Raw genomic sequence first — 11,820 nt, forward strand, 5'->3', positions numbered from 1 at the left:
TTGTGTCTCTCACTGTTCACATAAACCTACCATTGAAATTGTAGACTGATCATTTCTTTGTTAGTGGGCAAACTTACAAAATCAGCTGGGGTTCAAATAATTTTTTCCCTGACTGTATATAACTGTAGTTTTATTTATTGCATTTAGTACCCATTATTAGCAGCCTACACAACCCACCATTATGTTCCTAAATATGATTAGCTTCATAATATGTCACATAACCACATTACTTGAAATCAAGTACCTCATAATTTTAGTTTAATTTCTTCACAATATGCAAAGATAATGACTTAGCTCCAGACTCCCCTTCTACTGTAACTCCAATGTGTCTAGTGCTAAGATCTAGTGTCACGCTCCCTTGCAACGACAGATACCTTTTGCATATTTGGCACAGTCTCCTTTCTGATTGCAAAATAAAATATTAGATGATTTTGTTCATCCAATTTTCTCTGTTGTAACCCTGCTCACTACTACCCACTGCTTCTTGTTTTTCAAACGTTTTGATACACCTCACTGATGTAGTCACTCAGTTGCCGACTCAGCCATCTCACAGCTACATGACTAAATCCAGCTAATTGACAGTCACATTTATTGGCAGCTATTTTTATTGATTTTTTTTCAATTTTACTGATTAATTGTTGCAGCCCTAAACAGAACCATTTTAAATTCTTGTAGACATTGAAGTCAAATGATTCTGAACTTGTCATTTTGACAAAATATGCACAATTTTTGTTCCACTTATTGTCAGGTTTGTAACAAGAACTGGACCCAAAAGCACACCACATATTTAAGAGAATGAAAGGTTTTATTGTGGGAGATAAGAAAAGGGCAAAGCTGCTCAAGAGGGTGGCAGGCTAAAGGACTGGTAGCAGCAGGAGGGAGATTTTACCATCAGCGAGTAAGGAATAATGTTGGTGGTCAGAGAATCTTGGCTGGCAGGTGGGGGGATTTTATGATGTGACTCAAATGCTTATGATACTTGGTTATGAATCCATTTAGTTGTACAGATAAAAAGGTGGAGAGGCAGGAGCAGAGACTCAAATGCAGTGGTGAATCTAGGAAGTGGTCAGAGTCCCCAGATGGTGGACCATGCAGGTAGGAAACTAATGGCGTACTTCTTAACAGATGAAATGGGAAACTGCCAGAGTCAGAGAGTGAGCACTGTTCTGTCAACAGAGAGCTCTCCAACACTTGGGAATACGGGTAACTGAGTGGCAGTATGTGGACTATTAAATAACTCCTAATCTCTAACAGACAGCAGGTTGATTCAGAGATCAGGCAGATCCAAAATACAAAATCAACATGAGCAGAACTGGTCAGAGGGCCAAGCAGGATGGCAAACAGATAAGAAGTGAAAATCAGAGTGAATGACTTAGTCCCAGGTCAGGGCAGGCAGGCAGACTGAACATATCAAACCTATAGAAAGCAACAAGGTCTGGGGCAGAAACTGGTCAAAGATCCAGTGGTCCAGCAGAAAAATGCAGAGAGGCTGTTAAGAAATGCATACAGCAAGTTACAATCTGCAACAGAGCAGGTTAAGTAAGGTGGGTGATGCAGCAGGACAGGTAGGCCAACATAGGAAGAGATAACAAAATAAGAGTCTCACAGAGGAAACAGGAACCAATCATGACACTTATTTGCAGAACCTTTAACCATATCACATCATCATCACTGGAGTTTGTCAGGCTGGATGATATTTCAATAAAGTGTATTATGGAAAATGTTGCTTAAGCAGATGTTTAAGAAAAAATATCAGGATTCAGAGGGATATATTCAAAGTTCTATGTATGTCTTTTTTGTTATATCTGTATAATGTACAGAAAAGAAAGCAAAGTAGTTACTGCATGGAAAACAGGAAAAACGAAATCTACAAAACTACGATGTGCTTTCGAAATAATAAGCAGTAAAGCAAAAGAGAGTTAATATAATTTGTTATCCATAGACTTGGAATATACCAGAAATATCAAAGTCAAACTTTCTGCTTCCATGGTGTATTTAGCTATTTGCTTATTTTTACATACATACGCACACACATTTAAAACATGAACAGGACTGTTGACTGCTGCACATGCTGCTCCCATGCAGCATACATACTCTTATTATACCCTTATATATTTTTATTATATTGCTGCATTTGCTGCTTAAATTGCCTTAGATTTTGTTACTTATTTATCTACTTTATATTTCATTTGTATTTTGTGGCATTCATGATGATGGCAAAGTAAGAATTTCATTGTACAGGGAAACCCTTTTCCTAACTGTGCATATGACAAAATAGACACTTTGATTTTGACTTTGACTTAGGAGAAATGTGTTTATTGCCACACTTCAGAGAAAACACAAGCCCAAATACAAATTTGTCACCTGTGACATGGTGTTTCCAGCCTGCTGATGGTTTCCCTCCCTGGTAGATAGCATTGCCAAACACTGCCCGTGACAGCATTGTCTAAAAGGGAGAGCAGGACAGCATATCAGGAACATGTGCTCAACGTCAACCCGCTGTACGCTCCCCACAACCAGCCCTCAGGGCAAAGCTCCACATACTGGGGGACAGGAATAAGCTCTGGTGGCCACAGGTTTGTGTGTTTTACACGCTTTGGACAGGTTTACAGTATGTTTGTGGTACTTCCAACTCTGGCTGCCTCATGGGTATTGTGGGATTCCAGCAGCTGAAAATAACAGCAGGCTGAAGTCAAGCTCTGCAGCAGTAACAGCAATGGTGCCACAGGCTGCTACAATCTAATTTTCCACACACATGCCATTTCTTCCAGCATGCATGTAATAATAAACAAATTAGGAAAGAAATGAGCTTTGATGGACTTGTTGGTTTTGTTCTGAGCAGCCTGGAAGCATCAGCTCAAAGACATTTTGTTTTCAGAGTTATACTAGAAGACGCACACACACACACACACACACACACATACACACAGCTGCTGGAATGAGTGGGATTTACCGGTGTCCTGAAAGGATAATCATCCATAAATCTGTATAGGTATAGGTGTCATTTAAAAAGGTGTTCTGTATACCTTCAGATCTTTCCTTTTCTCATGTTTAGAAACAGGAGTCATCCCGCTGATTGTCTGTTCATTGTGACAATGCAAACAGAAACTCTTAGTGGTTAATGCAGTATGACCTTAGTGCAGATTTGCCAAAATATTTTATATATGTAAGATGATATTATGCAACTTTAGATTACAAATCAGGCCTCAGCTTTATTTAATCTATTGAAAAGTAATACAAGGAGTAGTACAGAGAACACTTCTGGTTTACCTTACCTAAAACTACTTCCCATAGTTTATTGTCTCACATATCTCTGCAGCCCTGTGATACAGACTTAACAATACACAACATTTCAAAATTGGCTATGCTACTCTACCATTCCAGTTACTCCCTAGTAACAGCAGGAGTATCTCTGGTCCTGATAGAAAACTTAAATCATATTCATCCCAAATAAAAATAAGAAAATGAAAATGAAATGGGTTGATAAACATGTATTTTATATACTATCAATACAGTTTTCTGACCAGAGTAGAGCTCAGAAAGTCCAATCAACATGGTTTTTACACCCCTGTCTCTGATTCTGATGCCAATTGATGAGTAGTATGCTTAGGTTTACTTGTAGTGACTGTAGCATAAGTATATAAGTAAACAGTGAACACTAAACAACAGCCTGATTCAAAGGGTTAATGCAGTGTTGAGGCATCGTTACTAAGGCCGTTCTGGGACACTTCTAGTGAGAAAGTCCTCGAAACCTCCCCACTGCCCCCGCTCCACATCCAGCCTCACTGACTGAAGCTGACACTGAGATGACAGTTTAAGGTCAGACAAAATCTGAAGTGTTGTTTTTGGCATTTCACTTGGATAGATTTTAGCCTTTCTTCCCTGGATGACGGTTGAATTCTATTTAAATGCAGGCTTAGGCATTGGTTTGCATTGTTTCAACTGAGGTGGTTTTTGGTCACGCTCACAAAGCCAAATGTTTTTTCTTTCAGTCAGAAGTTAAGACTCCAGTTTGAAACAAAAATAAGATTATACTTTTAAAGGAGCTGTTTGCACATGTGTGTAACTGTGTGTTGTTGAGAATTTGTAGGTTGAGTCGTGCACTTCAACAGTATGTTATTATCAGTGAACTCAAACATGGTGTGCCCCCCTCCCCCCATCTGTCAATCCCTTGTGGTGGAAAGTGCAGAATCATCTAAATGCAGACCACTGTGGCACTCCTATAGCCACAACATGGCCATAACCGGATCAGGCTTCATTCCCAAAGCCCAGATTGGCACATATTTGTGGCTACTTACTTTCAGGACACATTTGATTTTTTTCAGGAAAAAAGAAAATAATCTGAACACAACAGCTACCTCTCTCAGTTTGAAAGCCTTATTGGGTTTGCTTTAGGAGATGTTACATGCTTTTGAGACACAGAGCTGCAGTTTTCATGCATTTCCTCCATTTTGTCCTCTACATTATTTTCTTTAGTGTTGGTGATGTTACATTTCTCTTCATAGCCATACAATTATTTTGTTCCTTCTTAAACCACCTCTGGTTTTTGTGAAACTTGCAATTTCAGTGTCCAGAGACCACACAAGGATGATGTCAGACTTCACTTTGGTTGCCTGGTAACTGTGGACATCCCCTCTCTTGCCAACTTTCAATCTGTGTTGTTCAATGGATAATAATTAACTTGTCAGGCATGGAAGTTGAAAGGTCACGCTATGGATATGTGTCATGCCTTTTGGTACTGTAAATCTCTCGCCCTGTGACCAACCTTTCTGTGTTTCTTTCTTTTTCAGGATGGAGTGATGATGGGATGGATGTGAATATGGGCCAGTGGGCAGGCATGCGAGCCCCTCTTCTCAGCCTGGCCCTGCTGCTGATATTGCTGTTCTTCAAGTCACCACTCTGCTGTGGCCAGAACACCCAGGGGGCCCCTCAAGGTGGACCTCTCTTTGGCTTCACTCGGGTTGTTTATCACGCCACTGTTTATGAAAACTCAGCAGCACGCACCTATGCCAACAGTAAAGTTAAAATGGGCATCCACCTGGCCCAGCGCTCCTGGGACATCCGCTACAGAATCACCTCAGGTGATGATGAGGGATTTTTCAAGGCAGAGGAGTATGTACTGGGGGATTTCTGCTTCTTGCGAATAAGAACTAAAGGTGGCAATGCAGCCATCTTGAACCGAGAGATTCAGGATAATTATGTATTGACAGTGAAAGCCTCTATCAAGGGAGAGGCCCTCCTGGAGACCTGGACTAAAGTCAGCATCCAGGTCTTGGATATGAATGACCTGAGACCCTTGTTTTCACCCACCACTTATTCCATCACCATAGCAGAGAGCACCCCTCTCAGGACTAGCATAGCACAAGTTACCGCCACAGATGCAGATATTGGCTCCAATGGAGAGTTTTACTATTTCTTCAAGGAAAAAATGGAGCTATTTGCAGTACACCCAACCAGTGGGGTGGTTTCTCTCAGTGGAAAGCTTAATGTTGATGAGCAGAACCGGTATGATTTAGAAATCCTCGCGGTGGACCGTGGCATGAAGCTCTATGGAAATAATGGGGTCAGCAGCACAGCCAAGCTTTTTGTCCATGTAGAGCGTGTGAATGAGCATGCCCCAGTCATGAATGTGATCACCCACAGCCCCTCGTGGCTTGACAAAGACCCTGTGTATGCCATGATCACTGTTGAAGACTTAGATGAAGGCTTAAACAGAGAGATAGACTCCGTGGTCATTGTGGGTGGAGATCCCTCAGAGCAGTTTTTCATAGAAAGATCTGAGGTAGGCGAGTTTGCCATAAAGGCTTCAGAGTCAATAAACTGGGAAACTTACCCATATGGCTGTAACCTCACTCTGCAGGCTAAAGACAGGGGAACCCCACAGAAGTTCTCTCCTGTCAAGGTTGTCCACATTATGGTCAAGAAACAGCAGACAGTGAAAGCTAAGTTTGACAGGGAGTTGTATGAAATTACTCTGAATGAAATTTCACCACCAGGCACGATTGTAGAAGCTGTTAAAATCAATCCAGAGCCTGATGATGCAGAATATATCCTGGCACCTTCTGCAGATTCAGCTTTTTTTCAAATTAACACCCTAACAGGTGTCATTTCCACCGCCCGCTGGTTCTTGCAGGTGACCCAGGATGTCTTTAATCTTGAGGTACTGGAAGTTGATAGTGAAATCAAAGTTACTGTGCGAGTAACCATCGAGGATGCCAATGACAACACACCAACATTTGCTCAGTCCACTTATGAGGTTTTTGTCAATGAGAGTGTACCAGTTGACACCAGTGTCTTAACAGTTTCTGCAGTGGATGAAGATAAAGGAGAAAATGGATACATCACTTACAGCATTTCCAGCCTTCAGCCATTACCCTTTAAAATCAATCAGTTTTCTGGTGTTATCAGCACCACTAAAGAGCTGGACTTTGAATCCTCATCAGAGAGCTTTGTGTTTATTGTTAGAGCATCTGACTGGGGGTCACCTTACAGACGAGAGAGTGAAGTCAATGTAACAATTCATCTGGAAAATGTAAATGATAACCACCCATTGTTTGAGAAGGTGGCATGCCAAGGGGTGATCTCTAGGGATTTCCCTGTGGATGAAATAATTACCACAATGTCAGCGATTGATATAGATGAGTTAGAGCTGGTGAAATATAAGATAATTTCAGGAAATGAATGGGGGTACTTCGACCTGAACCCAGATTCAGGGGTCCTTGCATTGAGACGTTCCCTTGCCACAGCCAGTCCAAAGAACGGTCTCTTTACTCTCAAAATAACTGCCACAGATGGAGAGAACTTTTCCGATCCTATGTTTGTTAACATCTCAGTTGTTCAAGGGAAATCTCCTCCCAAAAGTTTCAACTGTAAAGAGACAAGGGTAGCCCAAAGGTTAGCTGAAAAGTTACTCAAAAAGTCCAAAGGTAGCACCAAGCCCAAAACTGAGGAAGGTTTTATTGACCTTTTTTCTGTCAATCGGCAAATGCCCCAGTTTGACAAAGCTTTTCCCACAGATATTGCTGTACGAGAAGACCTAAAGGTTGGTGCAAGTGTTTTCAAGGTGAATGCATATGATGGTGATACAGGTTTCAATGGTCAGATTCTATACTCTATTTCAGATGGAAACACTGACAATTGTTTTACAATTGACATGGAGACTGGCCTTATCAGTGTCTTCCTGCCCATGGACAGAGAAAAGAGAGATCACTATCTCCTCAACCTAACTATCTATGACCTTGGCTTGCCACAGAAAACTGCCTGGCGTTTGCTTGCTGTCTACATAGAGGATGCTAATGATAATGCACCCCAGTTTTTGCAAGAAGGAGGGTATAGAATTGTCATACCTGAAAACACTGCCATAGCTACAGATGTCATCCAGGTTGAGGCCACTGACAAAGATCTTGGACCCAATGGGGAGATTGTGTATTCTCTTTTGACCAGCAGCACCCAGTTTGGTATCAACTCTACTAATGGGATAGTGTATGTTGCTGGCCAGCTAGACAGAGAATTTATTTCTACATTTAACCTGAAGATTGAAGCTCGGGACAAGGCAGAGAAAGGGAGCCAAAGGTTTTCTGTGACCACATTGAAAATCATATTGGAGGATGTGAATGACTGCCCACCACTATTTATCCCCAGTGTGTACAAAGCCAGGGCTCTGGAGGATCTTCCAGTAGGAACAGTTGTGGCCTGGTTAGAAACCCAAGATCCAGATATGGGGTTGGGAGGCCAGGTAAGGTACTCCTTAGCCAATGACTATAATGGATGGTTTGAGGTAGACAAGGCCAGTGGGGCTATTCGGCTGACAAAGGAGCTGGACTATGAGACCCGGCAGTTCTACAACCTCACTGTGAAGGCCAAAGACAAAGGAAGGCCCGTTTCCCTTCTCTCTGTTACATTTGTAGAGGTGGAGGTTGTAGATGTGAACGAAAACCTCTATGCCCCATATTTTTCCCATTTTGCCTTGTCAGGATTAATTAAAGAGAATGCCCGGATTGGAACTACTATACTTCAGGTCACTGCTAATGATGATGATGCTGGCAGAGATGGAGAAATCCAGTATTCCATTCGTGATGGGAGTGGGCTTGGCCGATTTGCTGTTGATGAAGAGACAGGTGAGTTTTTTTTTTTTTTTTTTTTTTGTCCTGAGGGGAGTGTGCTTTGAAATTAAAAAAAGACAGAAAGACAGTGCCAGACCTTGAATCTTGAAATCTTAGATTTTGATAAGTTACATGTTCTGGACTGCTAGTTCACCTGCTGCCAAAGAGTCTTTATTGTGGAAAAGGCTGCTAAGTTTTGGTAGACTTTGTTGAAACTATGAATAATGATGTGAATTAATGCTTGGAAGATAGTCTTGCTGCCCAATCATATGAATCTACAGGATCCCATAAATCTTACTGTATATTCAGTGCAGTTACAGTGTCAGATTGGTCTGAGTACTGAAGGAATGTAAAATCAAAATTAAAACTGAAAATAGTGATTTGTAAATCATCTGTGCCCTGTATTACATTGAAAACAACACAGCAGCACATTATTTGATATGATACCTCATCAATTTTATTGTTTCAATTTTGATGCCTGCAACACATTCCAGAATAAGCTGGGACAGTAGAGCATTTCCCACTGTGTGATGTTGCTGTTCCTTTTCATAACACTTAAAAGATGTTTAGCGACTGAGGACACCGAGTGACTAAGTGTGTCAGTTGTCATTTTTGTTATGGTTACGTCCCCCTCACCAGGGGGTGAGGGAGAACTGAGGTAGGACTCGAGATGCAGACCCAGGTGCTAGTGGAAAAAAGGAGGTTTACTGGAAAATGAAAGTAACTGAGTCAATTTATGGTACAAAAACAGGGTAGGGCAGTGATGGCTGAGAAGACCAGGATGAACAAGTGAGTAGACTGAATAATGGTAGGAACCAGGAGAGCCGGAGGACTGGGACAGACAGGTGAAAAGGCAGTAACCAGGTGGATAAGCTATGCCATTAGGGAAGCAGAGTAGTATACGGAAAAGAAAACAAGAATTCAACAGCACAGGAACTGTCAGCGTTGAAACCAAGTTGCGTATAGTTAAACACGAGTATACAACGTACTGAAAAATAATCAACCGCACACTGGCAATCCTCAGCCCATCTTTGCTCCTAAAGGGCTCGGCCTTTCCTGGATGCCACTTTTGTACCAAATTATGATTTCAATCTGTTGACATCACCTGTTTCAAATCAAATCATCATTTTACCTCATTACTAGCCCTAAAATACAAAATGTTTATTCTGAAGTATAAAATTGGAATTTGAAATTTTAGAGGTAGAACACAGACAATAAAATAGAGGTTGACTATAATTAATATAAATACTAAGACCTGGCATGTTGTGTGACCTATTTCATGATGCGCTGAGTTATGTTTGAAATAGTGACATTTTGGCAAAACTGAATGCACAGAGGTCAAAACAAAGAATACGTGGACAGAATCCTTTAAACAGTTTCTACCTTTATTCAAAGGGGGCTGTGAATCATCTCAGCCTTCCAATTCTCTTTGGATCCTCTCACAGCAAAAGCTTGATTTTGTGTCGCTGTGGGAAACTGCCAAATGAGAATAATTGTATAATAATATGATTCACAGGGTGTGTTTTATGGTTGAGTGTGGTTGGTCATCATTTTCACATCTCCCAGATTAGGAAGACTAACATTTTTTTATCTCTATAAAGTGCCATCTCATGTTAATGTTTATAGCCTTACACTTATGTAGGGCTTCTCCCAGAAAATTGGATAGCAGAGGGGGGTGTGCAATTGGCAGGGACTAGTAGCATTGTCAAGGTAATTTCTGATAGCTGATTGTTGGAGTGTCATTTTTGTGGGCTGAATATATGATGCCTTTCTATGAAATTGTTACACAGACAAACAGATCAGGTTTCTTCCCGTTAGATATTGGAATGCTTTATTATTATATTTGAACCCAGTTACAACTTATTTTTGGACTCCATGTCTGTGGCTGTTATCATTTTGTGAATTGTTTTGTTCAGTGTTGCAGTTTTTGTAGACTGTCCTCCTGTAAAAAATGAGTTCATATGTCGTTTGTGTTAGCAGGTATCACATTATAGTTAGGCGATGTCTAACAACCATATTTCCTAAACCTAATCAATAGATTTTGTGCCAAAACCCACTGAAACATGATGGTTCCATAATCACAACCATGTTTATGATTGTTTCCATGACAGTAAAGGTCTGTTATGCTTGCCCATGGAGTGGTTGTATGAAGCGTATGAGTGTTACTATGACAACAGTCATGGTACAAGTGACATATGTATATTGTTGTTTAGGTTGAAAGTCTTGTTGAGTTTGTATGGGAGGCCCTATGAGACATAAATCATATTCAGTCATACATACTACATCATAAGCTCACATGTCCACTACTTTATTCTTCCACACATACTACTATACCCTTTTTATTTACTTCCATATTCTCCTACACAAACTATTATTCTTTTTAATATACACAACATTACTTTCTTATATGCACCATCATAGGCCCACCCTTTCACAGACAGCACCATATATTCCCATACACACATGCACAGACATTATATTCTTGCATAATAGTTTATGTAATAGTGGAAATTTGTATATGTAACAAATTATGATAGAATATGTAAGTGAGTTTAATACTGTATGTGAAACAGAATAATAGTGTATGTGTAAGAGATATTAATTGTCTGTGTGAGTGAGAATAGTCACGTGTAAGCAACAGCATAATAGTGAATGTAAGACAGAATAGTTGTCTGTGTGAGAGAGTTTGCTTAAAAAGAAAATAAAACTGAATTCTCAGTTCCCGATTGGCTTATCTTCATACATGAGGGATTTGGCCCACCTTTCCAATCATGAGGAGAACATGGTGGACAAGTGGTGACTCAGTGAAGCTGTTCAAGTGCAGCTCATTATTCATGTGTAATATGGCCATTGGATAATGTCTTTTTTTACGTTGTGTTTACTTGGAGTAATTGGGTATCATGCAAATGGTTGATATGCCTATATAATGCTGCAACAAGCAAAGAAGCTTAAAGGATCTAATATTTATATAAATGAAGATTACACTGAGTCTGTGAGGAAGAGAAGAAGGGAGTTGATGCCGAGGTTAAGGGAGGCCAGGGTGAGGGGAGACATCGCGTTCCTACGGTATGACCGACTAGTGACCCGTCCTCGGAACCAGAATCCAGGACCTATGACCAGCACGCCGAGGACCAGTATGCCGAGACAAGGAGAGTATGAAGGGGTCGCTGGACCCTCAGCTGTATGAAGAAACACGTAGGTATATTGATATCTGCGAGGGCAGATGAGCATTGGAACTAACAATTAGCAGGAACCAACAACAAGTATGACCCACGTATGGAATGAGGCAAGTGATTTGCTACAGAGGTTAATAGTTTTTGAGGGATTGGATCTGGAACTGAACACAATTGGAGCCACTGAACAACATTATCATGAATCGGACGATGACTTTGACCCTGAAAAAAACTTTTTAAGAACTCTGAAAATAACTGCAAGTATTACACGGATGAGCAGTTTAACAGCAATGTTAAGACTGAAAACAAATTATCATTAATTCACTTTAATAGCAGAAGTTTATAAGCAAACTTTCAAAGTATAAAACATTATCTTAGTAGTCTTACACATTCTTTTAATATAATTGCTATTTCTGAAACTTGGATGAAAAATGTAAGGGGAATGGATTTTGACCTTGAGGGCTATGACTTGGTATGCACAAACAGAGAGAATAAGATGGGAGGTGGTGTGGCCTCGTACATAGATAAAAACTTTTGTTATAAGA

At 40.5% G+C, this 11,820-nt stretch overlaps 1 protein-coding gene across 13 annotated transcripts in view; it reads left to right on the forward strand.

Moving 5' to 3' along the window:
* Positions 1-11,820, forward strand: part of fat3a (FAT atypical cadherin 3a) — a 291,897-nt gene that overhangs the window by 96,906 nt on the left and 183,171 nt on the right. For all 13 annotated transcript variants that reach the window (XM_020619087.1, XM_020619094.1, XM_020619093.1 and 10 more), the window contains exon 2: positions 4,791-8,117. In XM_020619087.1, the coding sequence (XP_020474743.1) occupies positions 4,808-8,117 (3,310 nt within the window). In that variant the 5' untranslated portion in view covers positions 4,791-4,807. The remainder of the gene's footprint in view (positions 1-4,790; positions 8,118-11,820) is intronic.

Source organism: Monopterus albus, unplaced genomic scaffold, assembly GCF_001952655.1.
Source record: "Monopterus albus unplaced genomic scaffold, M_albus_1.0 scaffold214.1, whole genome shotgun sequence".
In the NCBI taxonomy this organism is placed as follows: Eukaryota; Metazoa; Chordata; class Actinopteri; order Synbranchiformes; family Synbranchidae; genus Monopterus; species Monopterus albus.